The sequence below is a fragment of the Malania oleifera genome, chromosome 1, assembly GCF_029873635.1.
Source record: "Malania oleifera isolate guangnan ecotype guangnan chromosome 1, ASM2987363v1, whole genome shotgun sequence".
Classification (NCBI taxonomy): domain Eukaryota; kingdom Viridiplantae; phylum Streptophyta; class Magnoliopsida; order Santalales; family Ximeniaceae; genus Malania; species Malania oleifera.
The window spans coordinates 22,253,093-22,280,950 of NC_080417.1; the positions used below are offsets into that span (position 1 = coordinate 22,253,093).

Consider the following 27,858-nt stretch of genomic DNA (forward strand, 5'->3'; position numbering starts at 1 on the left):
TTTCTCCAACGATCCAATTAATAGACATGCCACTGCTGTGGCCACAAATCCCCCAAGGCACAGCCAAAAATCCAACATTACATACTCTCTGCATACAACCCCGACTCACTGGAACACTAAATCTTTGGGAACATCTGAACATAACAATACAAATTTTATTCAATAAATATTTCATTACTTAATCAACGCCCATATAAAAGCTTGACCGGCGCATACCCACTTTAGAAATGAGTCTTGTTGTCACATTACAGCGACTTCAATAGTGCCTGGTCTACTACTTTCTCCCTTCTTCCCAGAGCATGCAATGCTGCTCACGAACTAGCCAGAAGTTCTGTCCTCTCCAAAACCCGACTCCAGAAACCCTGTTTGGTTCAGATGAGAAACGTCGCCCCAGGCTCTAATGATCCAATCTTCCCCATCAGACAAGTGAAATGTGGTGATGGATGTGTTCAGTATCTTCCCTCTGAACTCTCCGCTCGAGTCCGCCCTCTTTATAAGCGATCTAATAACACCTCCATGAGTGACTACAACTACTCGCTCTCCTGGAATTGAAACAACCAACAGCACAAATTAACTTGGAACTGCTCATAGAAAAGCATAATTTTTGTTTTTGGAAGGCAAACAATCTCTTTCAAGCTCCGAAATGCTAGTCTAACCATGTAAAACATCCTATTGTTTCATCACTTCATGTTCTACAGAAAAAAAAAAATTAATAAAAGAATACTGGAAATAAAATTCTTGTTCCAGGAAAAAAGTGATCCTAAGAGAGGGATGCAATCATACCTATATGCTTGCTAGCAATTCTCTGCAATGCTGATATGCAACGTTGATTAAGTTGATGAAGACTTTCTCCACCACCCTGTATATGTAATATAAAATGGTTATTACAAATCCAGTAACTTTCCTGTAAATGCAAGAACCAGATTTCATGCCCATGCAACATTCCATGCGGTATTCGCACAATCATCTTTATAAGAAAAGCTTTTTACATAAAGAAGGAAAATAATTAGTTTCATTCTGCAACATAACTCAGGAAGGAAGATAGATCATACTGATCAATCATACTACTCTAACACTAAGCCTGTAGCCAGTCCAAGAGATATCCCATCTTATTTATTGTGCATTGAGGCCATTGATTTAAAATGGGCTTATCCTCATGTTCTGTCATACAAAGATATTGATTTGAAATTAACTAGGCAAAAAGGCTGCCTCGCATGAATTAACTAAATATAGTCTTTTTTTCACGAGTAGGGATGTAAGTTGGACTTGGGAAGACCAAGAGCCTAGGTCAAAATCCACCCAGCCCACTCCAAGGCTACCCAGCTCAGTATCCATTCCCCTAGCATGAGCTATCCTGCATTACGAGATGCACTTTAGGCCGACTTAAAAGCTAGCCAACTTTATCAGCTCAGTTAAACATTAGCACCCATTTATTGCCATTTTTCAAAAATGCCTTTTTTTTGTCTAAAAAAAAAATTGTTCAGACAAAATGCTTTCAGATTCTTCTCTTTTGTTTAGCTGATTTATTTTCTAAGTTTTTGTTATTTACTCTAGGGTTTCTTAGTTACCTATAAATATAGGTTCACAGATCCAAGGGATTATTATTCACTGCTTTGTATTAATTGAATTGCATAAGCTCTTCTCTCTCACTCTCTCTCTCTTCTTCCTCCTTTTTTTCCCCATTTCTTCTCTCTATTTTCTTCTAATTCTCTCTTCTTTCTCTTTCTCCTCTCATCTCTTCACCATCCTCCATCACCTCTCTCCTGTCTGATTTTTCTTCTTCTTCCACTTCTTTCTCCTCTCTTTTCTTCCCTAGTTCTTTTCTCTATGTTCTTCCTCTTTCTTCTGCTCTCTCTTCACTGGCCCACATCACTGATTTAGGTTTTGCCTAACACACTTCACACCCCTGCAAGGATCTCCAATGATGCATTATTTTTAAAGGAACCATAAAATGCCAACAAAGTAACACAATTTAACAAAGAACCAAGTTTAGATGAGAAAACAAATATAAACAAACTTACTGGGATTTCTTGATCTGTTTGAGATACAAAAGCCTTGTGTGCCTTAGGATTGACTTTGGCCATTTCATGGTATACAAGACCTTGAAGATCACCTAAATGTCTTTCCCGCAGGCCTGGATCTTTAATAACCTGATATTAAAACAAGAAAGGAGACAAAAAGCAAGGGAAATTTTTCCAAACATAAGCTTCAAGTTTCAAGATTACTTCGGATTCATGAAAGTTTTCAAATCAAAGACAATTAAAAACTAATTCCAGTAGAACTTTAGGATCCACCCTTTATCATGTCATGATCATCTGAGCATATCTAACACTGCTTAGTGGTGAGGAAAAAAAAAATGAAGAAGAAGAAAGAAAGAGTCATAGAATGGAATAAGAATAAGAAATAAGATCCTAGAAATTAAGGTTAGAGGTCCATTCCTCTCTTTATCCTTCTAATGAATGTTTCAAGAAAGCTCAGAGGACTACATGTATCCCTCTCAATTAAGAATATCATACAGCAATCTCACAACCATATACTGACTCACGTTTCCCCTCAAATAACTCTCTAAAGCATGCATTTGGAATCATCTCTTGCTCACATTTATTATTCTTTTTTTATAAAAAAAAAATTCTTCTGGATTTTACCTTTCTCCAGCTATCTTAGGCTGAAATTTGAATTTTGATTTTAACTCGAATTTAAAATCTTGGATCTAAAATAAGTTGGTGAAAAAAGTTATTTCAAATCCATTACTTTTTTAAGCCCAAAATTTCCTTTGGGTTTTAAGCAAATCCAAATCCAAAATCTTCTACCAATCATGGATTTGGACCAAACCCAAATCCCTGGGTTCAAATCCTAGCACCAAATGGCTCATTAGTCCCTTAACATGCAACTATCATGAGCTCCAATTTAATGCAATTTTCAGTTACATAATGTGTGTGTGTGTGTGTGTTTTGAAAGCAAAAGAAATTTTATTAGGAGAAGAGACGTAAGAAGTACAACATGAAGGATGGCAAGAAGTCCCCAAAGCTAAAAGGAAATGAAAGAAAAAATACAAAAACAAAAACAAAAAAATCTAAAACAACTAATTCAAGAAACCCTTTTCATCATAATTTATCGAGCATCTTAAATTTTCCTGCTCTTTTTAACCTTGTTTCATCAACATTCCCATCTCAACTTACTGCACTCCCATAGCAGACAGCCACAAACCCAATTTAATCCATGAGGCTACAACATTCCCATCTCAGCTGTGCCTGAACCAGCAATTGAGCTCTTTTATCAGCTTTATAAATAGATTTTTGTCCAGCACCAGTGTTTTTTCCATCACCAACATGGCCGATAATGGTATTTGATGATACTATATTCAATCATGAAGTACTAAATCATCATCTAAAATATTTTTCACTAAATTTGGACACGCCTGATTCAGAGTCTGATGACATTTCACCAGAGAAGGTCTAACAGATGCTTGAGTCAGCAACATCTCTGAGGATGACAGGCATGTGTCAGCTCCTTGTATTGTTCTTGGCATGCTCACCAGCAGATGTAGCAAGCTATTTACTTTGGGATTTGGTCTGAACTGTAAGATGAAACCTACAGACTTGTTGCTGCTTACCATGAACATCGAGGTGTGAGAGGACTGAGCTGGAAATCACCCATATCAAGATTTTTAATCCAACAAACACCCAATATTAGAGTTTGAGTTTTTGCTCATTTTCTAGGCAGCAGTTAATTTGGGATAATTTGGTCAAATTAAGGCTTTTTTCTTTTTTTCTTTTTTTTGGTTCTTTTTTTTTTTTTTTTTTTTTTTTTTTTAATAAAAGAGGGCGGCATCTCCTTTCTTTATTAGAAAACCCCTCACTTATGGCGGAGGAATACCATGGTTCCAACAAAGCAAGCTACAAACAGATAAAAACCAAACGTAACGAAACTAAACGAAGACAAAACAACACATTAAACTCTTAAATTAGGAAGACCAATTTTGTCAAGTCGTATCATGCCTCTAACTAGAAGAGGTAAAAAAGCAAACTCCAGATATCTCATAGTGGTGTCTTCGTCTCCCTGACATGCCAAGAAGTCTGCAGCCTTATTTCTTTCTCTGAATTGGTGAGCAATGGTAAAATTAATCATGGAAAGAGCCTCAAGCAGCTCTTCCCAAAAATCTCACAAATACCAAACCATGCATCTTCGAGAACGAACCCAATCAACCACTACATTAGAGTCACATTCAATCTCCACATTCATATAACTCATCTCTTTGCACATCCATACTCCCTCCGTCAAGGCCCTAAGTTGTTCGGCTTTATTATTAGTGTCATAGCCAAAGAAGGAAGAATAAGCACCCAGGAAAGCCCCGCTGCAATCTCGAATCACCCCACCCCCTCCACATGTCCTTGGGTTCCCACGGCAACTACCATCTACGTAGCGTTCCACCACCTAACAACACAAGGAATCCGAGCCTTCAGAGTGATAATTGGAATCTCAAGAGCACTTAGTACTTTGCTATTCTTAGTAGAAAGGGATCCTCTTGATCTCATATTCTCTAAAATCCTCCTAAGCCAAACCTTGATTGCCAACCAAACTCCTTCAGCCAATTCCTTAGCACCTTCGATTCGAACTCTACATCAACGCAGCCAAAGTCTCCAAGTTATTAAACTCAGCAAGATACCGATGATTACATCCCTCTAAGTCGATTTCTTAGCATAAGTAAACCATTGTTGTACACAACAAATCCAAGAAACCGCATTCATGCAAGGAACCCCCAAGGTTGTAGCGGCAAAATTCCAAACGTTCACAGCAATCTCGCTCGAACAAAGCACATGATTCAAGGTTTCCGTTTGCCCCAGCTCGCAACAGTTACACCGAGAAGCAAGAGCAATTCCCAAGGATTGAACTTCTCATCCAATGGCAAGTAGTCAAAACGAGCTTTCCAAGCACATATGCTGACCTTCTTTGGCAAGAGATAGTGCCACAACCAATCCATATCCCTTACATGTGGCCCTTTGACTCTAATTAAATCCCACGCACTTGACAACATGAAGCTTCCTTTATCATTGAGTTTCCAAATTAGAATATCCTCACGTGGTCTCCCACAAGCAATATTCTGTATGACTTCTTCGGCTTTGTCATTACCAATCAACTCCACTAAGTGCTGCCTATCCCAGGCACCATCCACCCACACATCTTTACTATTAAGCAAAGGGTTTTGAATATTATTAAATTGCAAAAAGAAGCGGGCCACTAGCCAACCAATTATCAAACCAAAACGAACCCTTGCCATTCTTTACCTTCAGCTGCACGTTCTCCGTCACCTGCAGTAAAACCCGCATGACTGATTTCCAAAACCGAGAACTCGAGTCTTTAGAAACCACCATGGAGATATGTCCTTGTTTCACATATTTAGCACGGAAGAATTTTGTCCAAAAATTATCTAAAGTCATAAGCCTCCATGCAAATTTCATATGTAGAGATTTTTGAACTTCACCAAAATCACGAACGCCTAATCCACCCTCACTAGTGGGCTTGCACAGTTTAGACCACGAACACCACTTCATTTTCGGCTTTCCATTTATCTCACCCCAAAAAAACGTTGAGAAGATAGAATTCATCTTCTTGTGGACTGCCTTCGGAATGTCTAATACCGCCAACAAATGGGTCGCCATATAAGTGAGAACATGCTTTAAAAGAATTAGACGACTACCTTGCGAGAGCAGCTTAGCTTCCACCCCGCCACCTTACTTTTTATTTTTTGAACCAATGGCTTCAAGGATCTAATCGTTAAATGCCCAGAAACAAGCGGGACATCTAAGTGACCGGGAAAACACCCTCCACAAATCACGTTAATCTTATCAGACTCCGCCTCCGCCACATCGTAATTTTCTTTGAAAAGAAAATAGCTGATTTTTCTTTACTAATCATTTGGCTAGACCACTGCTCATAGATACCCAAAACTTTAATAAGATGCCGCATGGATCGTTTCTCATCATTAAGAAAAATCAAAATGTCATCTGCATTGAGTAAATGCGAAACCAAAGGAGCCCCCAAAGAGTGAGAAAAATAGCCAATACACCCCTCCTCAAAGTTTTTCTGCAGCAATCTAGATAAAACCTCCTCCATGACAATAAATAGATAAGGCGATAACGCATCTCCCTGCCTTAAACCTCTAGCAAGTTTGAAGAATCCTTTGTAAGAGTCATTCATCATAATGGAAAACCAAGGAGCCTGAATACATTCAGCCACCAACTTACAAAAATTTGAAGAGAAACCAAATCCTTCTAACACTCGAAGCCAAAAATCCCAATCAACTATCCTAGAATATTTAGTTTCCTTAGAAGTTAGCATCTTTGGTTCTTTCCTTCTATTCTTCTGTTGTACATCTATTTATACAGACCTGTACCTATGTTACAATTAATGATAATTATTTACACAAGAAGCTATCTCATTCTAGATGGTATCAGAGATAGGCCCAGCTCTTGGCCTTGTGTAAACCCTAGTTTCCCTTGGTGGCTCCCATCTGACCCTAATCTCTATACGATTTTCTTCCCTGTTCAACTCTATCCTAATCTCTTTTGTTGCTATAGCCATGGCTGAAACTTCAAACAAAGCTAAACCCGAAACCAAACCTGAAACCAGACCTACCCATTCTGAACCTTACTCTGTCCAAATTACCAATATACAATTGAATGAGGCCAACTTCTTGCGGTTGTCACAATCTGTCAGGATGTATATTCGTGGAAGAGGGAAGATAGAGTACTTGACTGGTGAAGCTAAGGAACCCGAGAAGAAAGGCCCATCTTATGCTATATGGGATGCGTAAAATTCCATGGTGATGGCATGGCTCGTGAATGCTATGGATGAAGAGATTAGTGCTAATTACATGTGTTATTCTACTGCAAAGGAACTCCGAGATAATATGAGTCAGATGTACTCTGACCATGGGAATTACTCTCAAATTTATGAACTACAGCAAAAGATCAGCAATACTTATCAAGGAGATGGCAGTGTAACAAGGTATTTCAATGTTCTTAAGGGCCTATGGCAAGATTTGGATTTATTCAATCATTATGAATGGAAAAATCCTGTTGATTGCAATCACAATAAGAAGATGGGGGAGAATGCAAGAATTTTTAAATTCTTGGTTGGACTTAATGATGAGTTTGATGAAGTAAAGGGAAAAATCCTAGAGAGACAGCCTCTAGCCCCACTCGGGGAAGTATTTTCTGAAGTACGATGAGAAGATTGTCGAAGGAGTGTGATGATGAAGAAAAAGGAGGATGAGACTGTGGAAAATTCTACTCTACTTGTTGCCAATAATCCTGCTCCTCATGTTGCTGGTAACACAGATTTGGCTACTACCAATATTTCTACACAACGACCTTACTCTAATCAAAGGAGGTTGGAAGATAAGCCTCGAGTATGGTGTGACTATTGCAATAAGCCATGCCACACTCAATAAAATTGCTGGAAACTCCATGGAAAGCCAGCTAACAGGAAGAGCAACAAATCTGGACCCTCTTGTAGCAATCATGCAGTCCCTAAAGCCAATGAAGCTAATTTCCTAAGTGCTAAGCAGGAGGATCATCTTCTTCAATTGCTGAAATCTACTTCTGTCTCTGGTCTTCCTACTAGTTCATTGGCCCAAACAGGTGATAACACTAGTGCCTACTCTTGTTGCTTAAATCTTGCACCATGGATTATTGATTATGGTGCATCTGATCACATAACCATTACCTCACAATTGTTTCAATCTTATTCTCCTTGTTCTGGTAATAAAAAGATTAGAATTGTAGATGGAAGTTTTTCATCCATTGCTGGAACAGGTTCTGTCCAAATCTCTGAAAAAATAGAACTCAAATCTTTCCTTCACATCCCTAAACTTGCTTGTAACCTGCTTTCTGTTAGTAAACTCTCACAGGATTCTAATTGTTGTGTCATTTTCTTTTATTCCCATTGTGAATTTCAAGACCAACTCTCGGGGAGGATGATTGGCAGTGCTAGGATGATTGATGGACTCTACTACTTCAATGAGACTTTATTCAACAATAAACAAGCTCAGTGTTTGAGTAGTAGTACTAATTTTGTTTCTATAAGTGAACAAATAATGCTTTGGCATCTTAGACTAGGACATCCTATTTTTCTCTATTTAAGACATTTGTTTCCTAGCTTATTTAAAAAACTAGATAGCAATTCTCTTCATTGTGATGTTTCCCACATATCCAAAAGTCACCGAAGCACCTATCAATCAAAAGTTTATCATTCTTCCAAACCTTTTTTACTTAATTCATAGTAATGTTTGGGGTCCCTTAAAAATCAGTACTTCTGGTAAGAAATGGTTTGTTATGTTTATTGATGATCATACACGTTTGTGTTGGGTGTACTTATTGAGTGACAAATCTGAGGTAGAAAAAAATTTTCAGGATTTTTATAATATGGTTGAAACGCAGTTCCAAATGAAAATCAGTATTCCTTAGAACTGATAATGGTACTGAATATTTTAACAAATGTTTAGGAACGTTTCATTCAACAAGGAGTATTCAACATCAATCTACTTGTCGTGACACCGCACAACAAAATGGCATTGCTGAGAGAAAAAATCGCCATTTGTTAGAGGTTGCATGAACCCTAATGTTTTCAATGCAAGTTCCTAAATATCTTCATGTTATCTTATTAATAGGATGCCTACTTGGGTGCTAAAACACATCACTCCCTTAGATTGCCTAAAAAAATGTTTCCTGCATGTCGGATAACATCAGACCTGCCACTAAAAGTGTTTGGATGCACTGTTTTTGTTCATATACCTACCAATCTTTGATCCAAGCTTGATCCTAGGGCAGAAAAATGTGTTTTCCTTGGATATGCTCCAAATAAAAAAGGGTACAAATCTTTTAACCCTCTGACCAGAAAAATTCATATCAGTATGGATGTTGTTTTTATTGAAAACCAGCACTTTTGGCCATAACTATCTTTAGGGGGAGAAAAAGGAAACTAAAGATGAGTTATGGCAAACCTCTAAGCCTCTTCCAAATGTTTTCCTTGACATTGACTTCCACTCTTTAAAGGGTCAGGAAACCGATACTTTAACTGGCGAAAATAAAGGAAATCCTAGTCTACCTACACAAGGCATACCTAATTCACAAACAGGGGGAGAAGTACTATCAAATATTCCCTCATCTGAGCTTCGTGTTTATACCAGAAGAAGAAATCATCAAAATAATAGAGCTCTTTCTTCAAATCTAGAGCAAGGCCAATCATCATCGCCTACACAAGTTGATCCTCCTTCACATACTCCAAGTACTTTTGCTTCTTCAGATCCTTGTTTTGATAATTCTTCTAATCTTGACCTACCCATTGCCCTTAGGAAAGGAGTTAGAACCTGTACCACACATCCTATTTCCAACCATCTATCCTATCATAGACTCTCCGATTCTCATAAGGCCTTTACTTCAAATGTTTCTCATTTGTTTATTCCAAGAACCATTTAGGAAGCACTAGATCACCCACAATGGAGATTGGCTATTCAAGAAGAGATGGATGCACTAATTGCTAATGGCACTTGGGAAATTGGTAACCTACCGGAGGGGAAGAAAACTATTGGTTGTAAATGGGTATTTACGGTAAAATTCAAGGCTAGTGGGAGTATAGAAAGGTACAAAGAAAGACTTGTGGCGAAGGGGTTCACTCAAACATATGGAATTGACTACCACGAAACATTTGCTACTGTAAGTAAGATGAACTCAATCCATGTGTTGCTCTCTCTAGCAGCTTACTCTAACTGGCCCTTATATCAACTAGATGTGAAGAATGCCTTCTTAAATGGAGACTTAGAGTAGGAAGTCTTTATGGATCTACCGCAAGGATTTGAAGGGAAAGGTGGCAATGGCAAGGTGTGTAGATTAAGGAAATCATTGTATGGACTCAAACAATCTTCAAAGCTTGGTTTGAATGCTTTGGGAAGGTAGTAAAGAATATGGCTATAGCCAAGGTCAAGCCGATCATACTATGTTCGATAGACACACGAGTGAAGGTAAAACGGCTATCCTTATTGTCTATGTAGATGATATAATTCTGATGGGTGATAATAGCAATGAGCTAGAGAGGTTAAAGAAGATCCTTGCTCAGGAATTTGAGATCAGAGACTTAGGAAACTTGAAGTATTTTCTTGGTATGGAATTTGTAAGGTCAAAGAAAGGAATTTTTGTTTCCCAACGCAAGTATGTGCTTGATTTACTTGGAAAAAAAGGTCTGCTAAGGTGCAAAGCAACAGAAACACCTATAGAGCCGAACATAAAACTCCAATCAGCTAAGGCTAAAGAAGTGATCAACAGAGAGCAATACCAAAGATAGATAGGGAAACTCCTTTATCTCTCTCATACACGTCTTGACATAGCCTTTGCAACAAGCATGGTAAGTCAATTTATGCACTCACCAGGACCCGAGCATTTTGATGTTGTGTACAGGATTCTAAGGTACCTAAAAGGGACTCCAAGTAAAGGTTTATTATTTGGAGGACATGGGAATTTACAAGTTGTATACACCGATGCAAATTGTGCTGGAAGTATCACTGATAGAAGATCAACTTCTGGCTATTGCACCTTTGTTGGAGGAAACCTAGTAACATGGCGCAGCAAGAAACAAAAGGTGGTGGCAAGGAGTAGTGCAGAGGCAGAATTTAGGTTTGTTGCTCATGGAATTTGTGAAGCACTATGGATCAAAAGGTTGCTGGAAGAATTAAAGATTACTAATTCACACCAATGAAATTGTATGGTGACAATAAAGCTGCAATAGCTATCGCTCACAATCCAGTTCTGCATGATAGAACTAAACATGTGGAGGTAGACAAGCATTTTATCAAGGAGAAAATAGATGAGGGAGTAATTTGTCTGCCATATATCCCAACAACTGAGCAAGTAGTAGACATACTGACAAAGGGACTGCCGAAGAAACAGATTGAAAACTTCATTAGCAAGCTGGCCATGGAAGATATCTTCAAGCCAGCTTGAGGGGGAGTGTTGGAAAGTTTCAAATCTGTATAGTCAACTTTCCTATTTTTCCAAGAGAATCTCGGCTGTAAATGTGTGAATATCCTAGAATATTAAGTTTCCTTAGAAGTAAGCATCTTTGGTTCTTTCCTTCTTGGTTCTTTCCTTCTATTCTTCTAATGTACATCTATTTATACAGACTTGTACCTATGTTACAATTAATGAGAATTATTTCCACAAGAAGCTATCTCATTCTAGAAATGGACCTATCTACAAACAGAAACAATGGGCTGGCCTTCAGCCTTTACTGGATCTAGCCCTTGTTGCCCAAAAGATGACTCAAATGTAAAATAATATTAAACAATACCCAGCCCATGTCATTCCAAGCACATACATCCCTCTTCAAGACTTCAACAATCCAATTTGTTTAGACAAGTTGATTTTTTAGGATTTGCGAATATCAAGCAAGAAGCAATCGAATACAAATTAAAAATAATATGTGCAGAATTAAGAAATGTGCATACATGAGATAACATGAACCAAAATCCTATGTTCTTTGTGAAATGTAAGAAGTTAGTAGTAGCACTGAGGACAAAATGGTTATTTAATCATGTACCCCATCAGAAAAGAAAAGCAAAAGCAAAAGATGAAAGCAACATCGGTACTGATGAGTGAAATTGGTTCATGTTGTGTCACGAGTCAAGCTTGGTTCAAGGCATTATGCTTGCCCGTGAGCGCTTTTCTTGTGTGCATAGGATGGGTTACCATCATGTAAATATGGGTATAGGTTTTATGCTTCGAGTAGGTGTAAGTTTTAGTGTAAAGTTGGAGTATGACTCCTTGGACAATTTGATGTTTCATAGTGCCAGAGCTAAAATAGCATATAAAACTCTTTAGAGAAGGGTGACTGTCCATCAATGTTGTGAAACTCACTAGCTTTTGCAAATGTGTTTAGCCTACTTACCTCCCTCTCTAAACACACATTTCTTACAGAGGTGTAGTTTAATGAATTACATTGCTTCAATATTTACCCTTACTTGCCATCTGTTTCATGGATTGCTTACTGGTTTCACTTATTGCACATTCAAATACTATGACTGTGTAAACCGCAGTAATCTTTGATTGACTAGTTAAACCAGAGTGTTTTAACTAGTGTTGCACGACCTTTCACAAGGTCAATACTCAGTCCATGATAAATGGTATTAGAGCTTGGTTAATTGCTACATAATTTCAATTTTCTTCTTTGTGGGACTATGTTAAGCATTGGTAAGAGACCATGCCAACCAATACCAAGAGAATTGAAACAATAGAGGTGCAAGCTAATAGAATCAACAATGTAGCCATGGAGATGGTCAAACTTGTTGAACATGTTGATGCTTTAGAGGAATCATAAAAATCATCAACAGAATTTTATGGTGGAAATGTCAGAGGACCTCCACCATACAGTAGAAACTTTGTAGGCTTGGACAACAAGTTTGACTGCAAAGATGGACCTGATGGTTTTTGCTATGGAAACTCCAATGCTATAGAGTATGAAGGAACCAGATTACTAGAGTACTAGAACCCAGAACAATTGGAGGTGTTCGCGATGCTTAGGAGTTCGAGAACTTCTTATTTGATATGGAGCAGCACTCGTGTGATGATAATCAGCCCAAAACTAGTGAAATTAACCACTGCAACAATGTACTTAATTATTGACACTAAGTTGTGTTGGCGTACCAAGTACGATGAAATTGAGAATGCATGTTGTAGTTGGTTGTTGGGCAGACTTGAATAGAGAGCTCAAAGCCCAATTCTTTCCTGAGAATGTGGAGTACAACGCTAGACGTAAACTGAGTCTTAAGCACAATGGTTCAATTAGTGAGTATGTGAATGCTTAGATGTTGGATACTTAGGTCATGTCAGAGAAAGACAATTTGTTCTATTTGAGAGGTTGAAACTTTGGGTAAGAATAGAACTCCATCGACAAAGAGTTCAAAACTTGCCTACTGCGCAAGCTACTACGAAACACTTGATTGACTACGCTCGAGAGAGTTCCACAACGTACAAAAAGAGCGGCAGGGGTGGAACAGTGGAATGTCTTTCAAGAAGGGCAAACCTAAAAGTGGGGAGCCGACACCAAGGCATCAACTTCCAAAGAAACTTCACTGTCACGATCAAGGGTAAGATGTCATGCTTCTAATGTTGAGAGCCTCATAGAGTTGTCAAGTGCCCTCACAAGTCATCTCCCAATGCCTTAAAAACTTCCATTGCGGAGGAGCACTACAAGATGATAAGGATAAGGATAAAACCCCGAGACTAGGTGCAATACAATTAGTCAACGCATTGTAGAGGCAAATAAAAGAGATTAAAGCTACCCAAGCTAAATGGCTGATGTTGTGGATCTATGAATCAATGGGAGGAATACTCATCCTATGGTTGATACCGAGGCTACTCATAATTTTGCTTCATAGGCAGCAGCACAAAGACTCGACTTATCCGTAGAGAAGGATTCAGGATGCATGAAAGTGGTAACTCCATAGCTCAACCTACTTTGGGAGTAGTCAAGTCATTGTAAAGCTTGGCCTGTGAACGGGGCATGTGAGTTTCACAGTTGTGCCATTGGATGATTTTCAAGTGATTCTTGGAATGAAATTGTTAAGAGAGAAGGCAATGTTGATGCCATTTGCCAATTCCCTTTCTCTGATGGGAGACCACCCTTTCATGGAGTAAGCCATAGCAAAGAAAGGAGATGATGAGAAGTTCCTTTCTGCCATGCAACTCAAACAAAGATTGAGGAGGGGTGAACAAAAATGTCTTGCCACGCTGGCGGTAGATAAAGTATTCCAAGAGTAGGTGTCTACTAGGATACTACCATCCAACATGTGTTGGATGAGTATAAGTCATTATGTGAAACAAGCTATCTCACAACTTGCTACTACAATGGGATGTGGAGCATGAGATCAAAAGTTGTAACAAGGAGTTAAGGAAACAACTTGCTGAGTTATTGGAGGTGAGCTATATATGTCCTTCCAAAGCACCATTTGGAGCACCAATGTTGTTTCAGAGGAAATGTGATGGGAGCATGACAATGTGTGTGCACAACCGCACACTCAACAAGATGATTGTGCACAACAAGTACCCTATTCCAATGATTGTTGATTTGTTTGATCAACTAAGTCATGTAAAGTATTTCACCAAACTTGACTGGTGCTCAAGCTACTATCAGGTGAGGATAGAAGATGAGGATGTACCAAAGATGACCTATGTGACGTGGTATAGGGCATATGAGTTCCCAGTGGTGTCATTCGGGTTGACGAATGCGCCAATGACATTCAACCTAGATGAACCAAATATTTCATGAGTATCTTGACAATTTTGTCGTGGTACCTAGATGATATTGCTGTCTACAGCTCCACTTAGGAGGAACATAAACAACATCTACAAAAGGTGTTCGACCAGCTAAAAGAGAACAGTCTGTATGTAAAGAAAAGGTACTCTTTCATTCAACTAAGCATCAAATTCCTTGGTTACATGATCGAACAAGATTATATTCGAATGGATATGGAATAGGTGCCATTTATTTAAGATTGGAAGAACCCAATGACAGTGAAGGAGTTGTTTTCCTTTGTTGGACTTGCCAATTACTATCAAAAGTTTGTAGAGAGGTATTCAAGGAGAACTGCTCCTTTGACAGAACTGTTGAAGAAGGATTATGGATGAAACTGGACAAAGAAGTGGCAAGGAGCCTTTGATAATTTGACAGATGCCATGCTGCGAAATCTAAAATTTGCACTTCCAAACATCACGAAACCCTTTAAGGTATAGACAAACGCATCATATGGGCTTGGGGGAGTCTTGTTATAGGAGGGGCATCCTATTGTGTACTAGAGCCACAAGTTTAGTGAAGCCGAACAGAGGTATATAGCTCGAGAAAATGAGATGCTAGTGGTGATATATTGTCTTTGCGTGTGGCAGCATTACTTGGGTCGAAATTTGTGGTGAAAACAGATAACTCGACTATTAGTCACTTTCTTACACAATCAAAGTTATCACTCAAGCAGGCTCGTTGGCAAAAATTCTTGGCAAAGTTTGATTTCTTTTTTTAGCACAAGGCAGAACAAATAAACCAAGCTGCTAATGGCCAAGCTTGCAGCCTTACAAATAGTAACGCACTTGATGGTAAGGTTACCACAACAATGTGGGAGCACATTAAAGAGAACCTTGCCAAAGACCTAGTCGTCCAAAACCTCGTAAAGTTAATGGAAGAGGGCAAAGCACGCTAGTTCTAGTTAAAAGAAAGATTGCTAATGACATATGGTAATTGGCTCTTTGTGCCTTGAGTTGGAGATTTGAGGAAGACACTCTTGAGAGAGTGTCATGACACCATATGGGCATGTCATCCAAGATGGTATCACACTTTGCATTGCTGAAATCTTTGTACTACTACCCACAAATGTGCGATGATGTGGTCAAGTATACCCAAACTTGTCTCAACTGCCAACAAGACAAGGTGAAACGAAAGGAGACTGCAAGGCTACTAGAGCCCCTTCAAGTACCAATGAGACCATGGGAGAGTGTCTCACTTGACTTCATCACCAGCATTCCAATAGTGGGGAGACGCAGTGATGCAGGGGAAGCATCAAGGTTCTACAGCCATAGGAGAGAATTCACATCATCAAGGAAGACATGGCACAAGTTCTTAGTGAAGGGGAAAGGCCTTGGAGACGAAGAAATCAATTGGATTTCAAAGGAGACGTGCAACCATTCGTGGACCAAGTTGAAGAGTACCTAGCATCAAATTCTACGAAGGCATCGACCACGAGGGATGTCATGAGCCAAGCTTATTCAAGGCATTATGCTTGCCTGTCACCACTTCTCTTGTGTGCATGGGATGGGTTACCGTCATGTAAATACTAGTAAAGTTTTTATGCTTTGAGTAGGTGTAAGACTTAAGGTAAAGGGGGAGTATGACTCCTCGGTCAACACACACGTTGCTTACCGAGGTGTTGTTTGATGAATTGCGTTACTTCAATGTTTACCGTTTGCTTGTCATTTGCCTTCATGAATTGCTTATTGCTTCCGTTTACTTTATATTCAACTATTGTGAATGTGTTATGCTGGTAATAGGGTGTCATCAATTTAGTTCGATCAGTTTTTTGCCAGGTTCAACACCTAAACCGGCTTTATTGGTTCATGATTTATGAACCAAATCGAACCAAAATTGCCTAAAAATTGAACCAAACCGGACCGACTAATCTCAGCTGGGTTTTGCTAGTTAGTTTGGGCCTTAATCAATGTAAGTCCAAGTGCAACTATGAGAGTTGTGTATTTTGTGCTTCAACTTTCAAAATCAATAGACAATAAGTGAAACCCTGGATCTTGTCAAACATAAAAGAGAAGGCACGGTCGCACTGAGGCTGCAAGCGGAGGATGGAGGTGGTGATTAGCAGAGAGAAGAGTTTAGAGAGAGAGATGGAGAAAGAGGGAATTACAAATTGAGATCTCACGATTCTCAATAGCTGTTAGTCACGGCCATATGAAGGAGGAGACCACTAAGCGAGGCTACGAGGAGGCAAAAGCGGCAATCAGCAAAAGGGAAAAATCGTGAAGCCTTGAACTAAAGAGTCGAGAGACTAGCAAGAGGCAAAGGCAGTGATCAGCGAAGGGCAGGTTAGGGTCTTAGGGACTTAGGGTTTTACAGAGGGGATCAAGGGACGACTGATAAGGAGTCGAGGGGTTACTAGGTTGGGTGGGTTAGGGTCTTAGGGATTTAGGGTTTTTCTATTTCAGTTTTGTACTTTGATTTTTTTTTTTAAGTGTAAATAAGTTAAATAAATAACTAAATATAAAACATTTATATATATATGGTTCAATTTGGTTTTGCCGGATTTTTAAACATTCAAACTGTAGACCAAACTGAAAGTCTCGGTTCCCCTGTTCCCTAAACTGGACCAAACCAACTCACCTACAAAATCGAATAATTTCAGCCCGGTTAGGTTTGGCGTGGTCAGTTTCATCAGTTTTGGTCAATTTTTGTTACACCCCTAGTTGGTAAAGCATAGTAATCTTAACTGGTTAAACAAGAGTGTTTTAACTAGTGCTGCATAGCCCTTCAAAACGTGTGAAATACTCGGCCCATGACAATAGTCAGTCGGCTTAGAAAATCAAGGGGCTAATAACAATAAGTTAGCAGTAGCTTTGAGAACAAGATAAAAAGTATTTAATTATGTGCCACATTAGAAAAGAAAAGAAAATGGCAGAAAATGAAAGCAACATGTGAAGGCAATATAAGGCTAAGAAACTCAAGGGGGCACTAGAATTGAGAAGATCTAGAGACTTTCTTTGGTCTAGGGTAGGGGAGAATAAAGATCATTTGGGTAGTTTGGTGGTTGTTTGTAGGTGCAAAAAGCGAGGCGTTTGGGGTCTTGGTAAGTTGGTGTCTAAGGACATTGCTTCAATGGGTAAATGGTTGTGGCGATTTCACTTAGAGGAGTCTTCCCTTCAGCAAAAAATTACTAAAGAGTAAATTTGTCTTGTAGGTTAATGGGTGGGATGATAATTTGGGTTTGAGATGTTCTTGTGATAGTCCTCGGGAGGGAATTTCATAGTAATACCCTCTTGTTATTCCGTATGCAAATTTTTTTTTGGAAATGGGTATCGTGTTTGGTTTTGGGAAGACATTGGGGTGGGGGGCTCTTCGCTTCGTTCATTTTTCCCCATTTGTTTAGATTGTCCTCTTCGCACAATGAACCAATTTCCACTTTCTTTATTTCTAATGGGGCTGGTTTCTATTGGGATTTCTATTTTCATAAGGCTCTTAAGGATAGGGAGGCTTTGGAGCTTGCCTCCTTATTTTGTTGGATGGTAGGCAGTAGGCTCCTTTCCCAAAGGAGAGACTATTGTTCTTGGCTTCTTGATTCTTTTGGGGAGTATTCTTATAAATCTTTTCTAGACCATTTTAACCAATAAAAGCTTTTCTTTCCCATTCATAGATTCGGATGGTCGTTCTTAATAGAGGAAATTGCCAAAAAACTAAACCAAACCAAACTGACTAATCTCGGTTTGATTTTGCTGGTTGGTTTGGGCCTTAATCAATGTAGATCCAAGTGAGACTATGAGAGTTGAGTGTATTTTGTGCTTCAACTTTCAAGATCAATAGATAAAAAGTGAAACCCTAGACCTTGTCAAAGAGAAGAGAGAAGGCACGGTTGCACAAAGGCTACAAGTAGAGGATGGAGGTGGCAATTTGCAAAGAGAGAGTCAAAGAGAAGATTTTAGAGAGAGAGACATAGAGAGAGGGAATTGAGAATTGAGATCTCATGATTCTCAGCAGTCGGCAATCACGGCCGCATGAAGGAGTCGTTGAAGACAAGGTGACTATGCGAGGCCATAACGAGGCAAAGGCAACAATTGGTAGGAGGGTAAACTCACGAAGTAGTGAACTAAAGAGCTGAGAGGCTAGCGAGAGGCAAAGGCGGCGATTGGTAGGAGGGCAAGTTAGGTTCTTAAGGACTTGGGGTTTTCTGGAGGGGAATAGCGGACGACTAACGAGGGGGAGAGGGGTTACTGGGTTGTTGGGTTAGGGTCTTAGGGTATTTCTGTTTTAGTTTTGTATTTTGTATTTTGTATTTTTTTAATTTTTTAAGTGTAAATAAGTTAAATAAATAACTAAATATAAAATATTTTAATATATATATATAGTTTAGTTTGCTTATGCCTATTTTTTAAACATTCCAACCGTAGACCGAACCGAAAGTCTCAGTTCCCCTATTCCCTAAACTAAACCAAACTAGTTCACCTACAAAACCGATTAATTTTGGTCCGGTTCAATTCGGTGTTGTCAATTTCGTTGATTTCGGATGGTTTTGTTACACCCCTAGTTGGTAAACCACGGTAATCTTTGGTTAACTGGTTAAACAAGAGTGTTTTAGCTAGTGCCGCACATACCTTCACAAGATGTGAAATACTCAGCCCATAATAGTAGGCTAAGAAAATCAAGGGGCCAATAATAATAATAATAATAAATTAGCAGTAGCTTTGAGGACGAGATAAAAAGTATTTAATCATGGCCCACATTAGAAAAGAAAAGAAAATGGCAAAAAATGAAAGCAACATCATCAATAACGAGTGAAAAATGGTCCATGTTGAAGGCAATGTAAGGCTAAGAAAATCAAAGTTATTCCTCTTTATTTCTTGTCTATCTTTAGAATACTTGTCAGTTGTGAGGTAGCCAATAGTGTTGGAAAGATCTAGAGATTTTCTTTGGTGTAAGGTGGGGGAGAATAAAGATCATTTCTGTAGTTTGGTGGTTGTTTGTAGGTGCAGAAAGGAAGGGTTTTGGGGCCTTGGTAAGTTGGTGTCTAAGAACATTGCTTCAATGGGTGAATGGTTGTGGCGATTTCCCTTAGAGTAATCTTCCCTTTGGCACAAAGTTACTAAGAGTAAATTTGGCTTGTAGGTTAACGAGTGGGATGATAATTTGGGTTTGAGATGTTCTTGTGTTAAGTCCTTGGAGGGGAATTTCACAGTTATATCCTTTTGTGATTTCATATACAAATTTTATTGTGGGAAATGGGTATCATGTTTGGTTTTGGGAAGACATAGGGAAGGGAGGGCTCTTCGCTTTGATCATCTTTTCCCCATTTGTTTAGATTGTCCTCTTTGCACAATGAACCAATTTCCTCTTTCTTTATTTCTAATGGGGATTGTTTCTATTGGGATTTCCATTTTCATAAGGCTCTCAAGGATAGGGAGGCTTTGGAACTTGCCTTCTTATTAAGTTTGTTGGATGGTAGGTAGTTGGATGGTAGGTAGTAGGCTCCTTTCCCAAAGGAGAGATTATTGTTCTTGGCTTCTTGATTCTTTTGGGGAGTATTCCTGTAAATTTTTTCTTGAGCTTTTTAACCAATAAAAGCTTGTCTTTCCCACTTCATAGATTTGGTTGGCTGTTCTTAATAGAGTTAAAACTAACAATCTGTTGCACGGTGAGAGGCCTTTTTAGGCTTTATCACCAAATGTTTGTTCTCTTCGTTTTCAAAATTCAGAATCTGCTTCTCACCTTTTCCTGCATTGCTCCTTTTTGGAAGGTGTCAAATAACCTTTTGGTTTATTTGGAGAGAATTGGAAGCATCCAGATTTGGTTGAAGATTTGATGGCTATACATTTTTCAAGTTTTGGAAGGGGTAAGGATGCTTCGGCCTTGTGGACATGTGCAATGTTCGTAGGTTTGTGAGGGATTTGGTTAGAATGGAATGCTCATATTTTTGCAGGGAAGAAGATGTCTTTGGATATGCTTTGGGATAGGATTCAGTATTTGGTCTCTTTGTAGGTTTTTTGCAGCTGGGTGTTTCATAGGGTTTTCTTTTTCTAATTTACAGTGTGATTGGTTGGCTGTGTTGTTTTGATTATTTTGATATTGTTTTGTATTTTTTTTAAGGTGGATAACTTTTGCTCAAGAAGAGGAAGAAGGAGCCCACAGAGTGGTGAAATTCCTTTCTTTCAAGTGTGATTTGATGAATCAAATCCCATACCATATGAAGTTGCTTCTTGGAATGCTGTTGTAGGATGGATTCTACAAAAAAAAAAAAAAAAAAAGGTTAAAAAATGGTTGAATGGAAAGAAGGTTTTGGTTGAGGGTGGGGGAGCTGACTTGAGACTTAGAGAATATGCCGAGCTGATCTTCAAACATGCTATGGTTAGTCTAGTGTGGCTAGGCCGGTGCTTGTTAATGCAAAAATTGGCAAGGTGCACCATGGTTTTAAATAACGGTAACAGTTTGGTCGCGGTGTAATGGTTTGCAGACCTTATGTAATGGGTGACATACACTGCGTCTAGCAAACTTGTTAAAAACACATAGATTCACATGTTTTGATCCAAGGGTCCTATATACTAATAATTTAAATGATTTTTTTTTGTAAATTTTAATCAATTTAAATATAACACATAGTATTGGATGTCATCTAAACCACTTTAGTTGCTAGAGTTTAGAAGGATGCATTTGCTACTTTACTTTATTAATCATAAGTGAAGTTTAAAATATGACATCATAAATATAAAGAAATATAAAATATAGAATGCCATATTTTGCACTTTTTTAGTCCTCAATCTAATAATTGTTATTCAAAAAATAAAATATAGAATGTTTATATGTTAAACAAGAACAAAAATGCATAGAAATAGCACATATTTTCATCTCCAAATTAAGCGTAAGAAAAACATAAAAAAAATAATCAAATAAAATTTAAAGAACTTAGAATATGAATATATTTAATGAGAGAAAAAAGTTAGGTTTATTTGAATGCTAGTTATTTAAAAAATGCATAATAATTGTAAAGGAAAATATAAACCCAAAAATGAATTTTTTATAATAAAAAAATTACTATCTTAAAATTGACTTTCTAAGCTTCAATAAAGTTAAAAGAGAGAAAAAGAAATGCAAAAGTAGACTCAAAAACCTATTTAATTATTTACAACCAGTCTCACGCTGTAACAGTCCATAGCAGACTGTAACAACTCATAACAGTCATTAGGAGTCAGGACCCCTGAGAAATCACCTTGTGACAGTCCTGCAAACCACCAATACTGTTATTAGCCGTTATGCACTGAATTTTAAAACTATGAGATGCACCAAGTTCAATGACCTGGGCTATAGACTCCCACATAGGTGATGGCTTTTCCTAGTCAAGAGATTCCTACATAGAAGAAAGCATGGAGTGACCAAAGCAAGGCTCCAGGAAAGCCCTCAATGCTTACTAAGTAGTTGTTTAAGGAAGAGGCACAAGAGAACCATAGCGTTAGGGTTTCAAAGTGTACTTACCTTCACCCAATCTATCCCTCATGTTCTTATATGTGGTGCCCATTAATTTCCACAATGGGGTATCCAGAATCTAACCTGGATTGTGGCCTGATTGGTCATTAATGCAAGATCGTGGGCATCCCTCAGGCCCAGTTTCCTAATTCTTTGTACCATGGTAACTGAGCTGCAGTTACTCATGTCGAAGTTATGGACAACCTCCTCCCTCACCCTAAATCTAGGCAGACGAAGCAACTTCATCGGACCATTGAACTATTGTACTCCATGGGCCACAATCCCCTCATAAGCGTTTCTGCCAAGAATAGGCATGTGCATCCCCAAATGTGTTTATCATCTCAAAAACAATTCACCAAGAAAACTTAAGAATGACAACTTGTCCCTGAAAAATTGCTTCAACAGTGGTACTTACTTTTAGCTCAACTTTCATCTTTCAATAACATAAACTAGATTGTAGGGAAGAATCTAATGTGAGAATAAATTCAATAATTAGTACTTTAGTAACAAAACATCCAAATGAGGGAAGTTAACCATCACACCCTTCCTTTCCCTAGCCTTCAAACTCCCAAATATAGTTTAGATGTAAAAGAACTCAAAATTGCTAACATAATTGAGAATTTAGGTATACTCCCAAGAGGGGGGATGAATTGGGTTTTTAAAATTTATTTGTAACTTTGTTTTACAAATTTCTTAGTTAAGTATTAACCCAACAAATTTATTTTCTAACAACCACACAATCAGCAATAATATTGAAATCAAAAATCTTTTGTTTAATCCAAAATCAATCTTTTATAAATGAATGATATTAAAGATCAACTTGATTAAAATCTCAGAACTTTTTTCATTCAAAATCAGAATTTATTCTTCAACCATGAATAGTGATAATATCAAAGATATTTTCAAGAAGATTAGTTTTATAAAGCTCTGCAACTTTCCTTCAATAGAATAATAAATTTAGCAAAATTAACTTCAGCTTGTGATATTCAAAATCAGTATTCAATTTTGAACTTGTTAAACCAACAAGATAGTGTGCTGATTTCAAATATGAAACAAAATCAGTAATTCAGCAACTTCCAATACGCAACAAGTGTTTAATAAACATACACGCAGGCTATATACTTGCAACAAAATAAAGAGATTAAGGAGGGAGAGCTTTAGACCAGATTTTTTACAAGGTTCGGCCAGTAGACTACGTCCTTGCCCTAAGCAACCGGTGTGTGGATTTTCCTTTCCAACTTTTTACCAGGCAAAGTTACAACCTCTCTCCGTATGAAGTGTAGAACCCACTCAAACAAAAATACCCCTTCTTACTAGGCAACAATCCAATATCCCTGAATCGTCAAACAACAAGAAAACAAGAAACCTTCTTTGCTCATACAAGAACACTATTAATTAGAGCAAATTTGTACAAGTGAAAATCAATATACTTCAGCAATAATCAATATATAAGAGTGAAGCTCAGATGAATATCACCAGGGTTCTTATTTGATTTGAAAATCTCAGAAGAAAACGATCAAAAACCGTGAGTTATATCAGCACAAAAACACAACAAGACTTTATAGAAAATTTCAGCAAGAAAGCTTTAAACTTGTAATCAGTATGTGCTTGATTGTTGTATTTGATTTGTGAAAATAACATGTATTTATAGAGTAATAAAGTTATTTTCTTATTCCCCAAGTTACTTGTAGTGTTTCCCAAGTTTTCTCCAAGTTTGAGAGTCAAGAAATCAGTTTTGGAAACTTTCCCTCGTTGTTTAAAATTTAAAACACAAACATCAGTCGACTGTGACACAAGGGTCAGTCGCCTAAGCCTTTTAAATTTAGCGTATTTTGAAAACACAGCGTTGAGTCAATCGACTGTGACCTCAGGGTCAGTCGCCTGTCTCTGCTCTGTTTGCTTAACTTTTGTCAACATAAAATGTCAATCGCCTAATACAATTCCATCAGTCGCCTATCCTTGCAGCTTATATGTTTCTCAAAACTTTGATTCCAAAAACTTTAACCTTTGATCTTGGAAAACTTAATGAAAATTTTAAAAGTATTTTCCATGGTTTTCAAAAAACAGGTCTCTAAGTCAATCATTGTTCCTAAGAGCTTCAAACATCTATATTGAAAACGTATGAAGTACTTACATGAGACTTTTTATAAACTATAACTTTCTAAGTACTAATTCTTCATGCATTTGCTTCCATTATTTGTCTATCTTGAGCTTCTTTCTTAATAATCTTCAGCTTCATCAAATCTTCAAGCTTTAAGTATAAGCTTTTAGTAAAACTCTTCAAACACTTGATCTTGATCTTTTATCAAAGTATTTGAGCCCTAAAACTTCACTTAAACAAATATGTCAAGTACCCTTGATTTGTTATCATCAAAATAAGATTCTAAGCCTTGTTAGGCCAACAATAATGATAAGATAAAATCCACCTTCAAACTAAAAGAGTAGAAGTGCAAGCACAAAATCAACTTACACAAAGCAACCTTCAACAAGAGAAGAGCAAGCTCCATGTACAAGCCTTCATAAAGAGAAGAGAAGCATTGTGTTGCATTTTTCTAGAGAGTAGAGAAACCTCTTGAGAAGCTCTCCTCTCCAAATCTTTTAACCTTTGGCATCTCTTCTTCATTATTAAGTAGAGTCCATTAATAAAGGTGCCCCATCAATGTCAAAAGTCATGCCCCAACTATATCGTTATGCATGTTGGAGCCCAAATTTATGTCGTTTGTTCCAACAAGCATGGACATGTATCAAAGGTCCGTCCATTTCTGACACCTATCAAGCACAATGAGACATCACTATGCTTCATCATCCGCCATCTGAATTTTTTTAAACTTATAGCGCCTTCCACAAATAGATCTATATTCTAAATCCTCCAAATTTTTTATCAATAAAGAGAAATTTATAGCAACGCATCAATGGGATGTCAACCCATGGTACAAAACATCAACCACTCTATAAAGTGTCACAAACATCAAGGATTAAATTATGATCATTAACATTTTTCCCACTGAGCCACTGGAAACAACAGCAATTCATTACTCTATTGCAAATCTAAAGTAGAGTAGTTATATCTTTAAAGGCTCTCTTATCTCTTTCTTTCCAAGAACATCAAAAATGGTGAGAGGGATGAGGTTTAGAGCCTTTCACTTCTCCTTAGTGGCTCTGATGCCTTTCCAAGCCTAAATCTCCCCTCCAACTGAATTTTCAGTAACCCACTGCTGTTCAATCAAAGGATAAAACCAAATTCCACAAGTTCCTTGTCCAAGGGCAATGGAGAAAAATGTGGTTGACTGATTCTACATCAGCCATACAAAACAAAAACACCTATTTGTGACTATAAGTCTTCTTCTACAAATTGTCAAGGGTTAAAATATTCTCGTGTGTGGACTCCCAAACAAAAAATACAACCTTTGAAGGGGCTGCTGTCCTCCAAATGTGAATCCAAGGGCAGTTGTTGGAATTTGTTCCCATCGAGGAGAGCTTCTTGTAGAAAGGTTTAATAGTGAAAACACCATTTTTGTCCAAAGCCCATTTTGGTTCATTGGGGATGTTTTGGTAACAAAAATTTCAAAAAGTGCATGAACTTCCCAATCTGCCACATTCCTAGTAAAATGAATATTCCAGAAAATTCCCTGAGTGATTAGTGATTTGGAGATGATGACTAATAAGGGCAATTTTGTCACGAGCCAAGCTATTGATGGAAGGAAAGAAAACTCTTAAGATTACTGTTCTCATGCCACACATCATGCCAGAAGTACACATTGGCCCCATTTCCCACTTGAAATGTCACAAATTGGAAAAAATCATCACATCCTTCCCTCATGAATTTTCAAACTCCCACTCCATAGGGTGCCCTACTATTGTGTGCTATCCAACCACTATGCTCAAGCCCATGTTTAGAGAGAATAATATCCCACCAAAATAGGTTTTTCACCTTCATGAACCTCTATAACCACTTCCAAAGGAGGGCTTTATTGAAAGTGAGGAGGCATTTTAGCCCCAAACCTCCTAAATAAATGGGTTGCTTAACCACTCCCTATCTAACAAGGTGATATCCGTCAAAGTGCTCCTAATGAGGGTGAGGCTGCCTCCTTTTGATAAGAAAACAATTTTCCATCCTGCCAATCTCCTTTCAAACTTCTAAATTTCTTATCATTGCCTATTTTGCATATAGAACTTACCAATTAACTTTGCTTACTTATGTATCTTCCCAAAGGCATATGGTCATTATCATTCTTTCATACAATGATATCCAAAGCCCTTTGAGAACTAGACTAATCCATCAGGATAATAGGTCTACCCCAATACCCCTCTCCACTTAAACACCAAGGTTCAATCTTAGTTGAAAAGTCGTAACTCCTAAGAATCAAACCCGGATCTACCCAAGAAATCCTTGAGTTTACAAGCAACTACTTGTTGTATATTTCGTTGTACACATCAATTCCTACATCCATCTGGTCTAAGTTTGGGTATGCAATATGCCTAAATGATTCTTTCTTGAACTAGTTTTCAAATATGCTTGCCCCAATTTATATGTAAATTAAAACTGCAAAATGAAAATAGATTCATTCAAAGCTTTAAATGCATTAATGCATGGAAAACTTATTCTTCTTATTTTTGCAGTCACAATGAAAATTCGCTCATCATCTATACAAACAGTATAACAGGAATGCTGCAATTAAATTCATACCTCTAATCCACCACAATTGACTGCTATTGTCTGTGCAGTCTCAAGAGCTCGCTTCAAGTCGGATGAGTATACAGCAGTAATTCTAGCTTCCCTGGACAGTCGTTCAGCCACCTTCAGAAAAGTAATTACCAGGCATTACAAACGAAAAGGACACGCAATGATGCGATAATATAATATGACTCATAACTTACTGCAACTGCTTGCTGTCTCCCAACGTCATTTAATTCAACATCAATGTGTCCCTATTAAAAGGCAGAAAATTTGATTGGAAAACTGGGGCAAAAGTGAGAGGCACGCAAAAAATGAGAGATAGGTGAGGATGACTAGCAATGTACGAAGAAAGCTGCCTCAACCAGCTACTCGTCACAACGTTAGATACGTTACATTCTCAGTGCTCCTAACTTCAAAATGCAAATTAATTGGACATTCACTCAAATTTGAAAGCAAGAACGAGATTGGATGCGCAAATTTGTACGTTCTATAAAACATTCAACCATAGAGTCAGCAAATCTCCAAATTGGAACGTATTTCACGTAGCGGCTAGTAACTAGTTGAAATAATGGCTTAGTTATTGTTGTTATTGACTATTCCATTAAATCAAACCTGAATTACTCCAACTGCATTCCACGCCGTTTCGCCGTGACGCACTACGAGAATCTCGGCAAACCCCGGATCAACAGAGCTGAATCCAGCCTCCCCATTGCAATCAGATTGAGAGGAAACCCTTATCATAGTGAAAAGAATGCTCAATTCAAATTTAAATACATATACCACAATATCAACATGTATTTAGAAAAAATTAAACATCAATTCGCGAATCATGTATAACTTGTTTTCCAAGGCTAAGTTTGGTCGCTGAGAAAACGTTGTAAAAGAAAACGAGAAACGACTAACAAAAATTAACCGGCCGAGCAAATGAGATTCCACTCAACTGAGCCTAATGTAACTATACGTGGAAGCACAGAGACTCTAGTTCATTTTCTTTCATTTCATTCCGTTTTCTCGGCAGCCAACGAGCGGAAAAGTTAAAGCGAAAATGGAGGAGAACGAGCGAGAGAGATCGGACCTGGAATCCAAATGGAACACAGACGAATTGGCCATTGTGAGAAGGCGAGTCAAGGACTGAAAGGTGAAGCTTTGCCTTCCGCTCTGCTTTCTGAAGCCGCGGACGACTCGCGTACTGTGACGGGACCGGAGGGAGGGCCTGACGAGTTTTATAAGATGCGCCAGGGGCGCAGTGCGCACAAATTCCACTATCCTTCCTTCTGCATGAACTTGGAGAATTTGCGGGAAAATATCATAGTAAACGCATTTAGTGCTGTGAGGATTTGTAGTTCAATTTTGTGGGAGTGGCTTAAGTCACGGCTCTACGATTTGGAACTTCAATTTGCTTTCCAATTGCAGAT

At 38.1% G+C, this 27,858-nt stretch overlaps 1 protein-coding gene across 1 annotated transcript; it reads right to left on the bottom strand.

Annotated features, from left to right (window-relative positions):
• Positions 1 to 27,858, bottom strand: LOC131162899 (phosphoglycerate mutase-like protein 4). Its single transcript, XM_058119514.1, has 7 exons — positions 27,519 to 27,858; positions 27,056 to 27,176; positions 26,644 to 26,694; positions 26,453 to 26,563; positions 2,022 to 2,150; positions 784 to 859; positions 1 to 542 (listed from the first exon to the last, which is right to left on the bottom strand). The coding sequence occupies exons 1-7, from the start codon at positions 27,551 to 27,553 to the stop codon at positions 319 to 321; spliced, it is 747 nt and encodes a 248-aa protein (XP_057975497.1). The 5' UTR covers positions 27,554 to 27,858; the 3' UTR covers positions 1 to 318.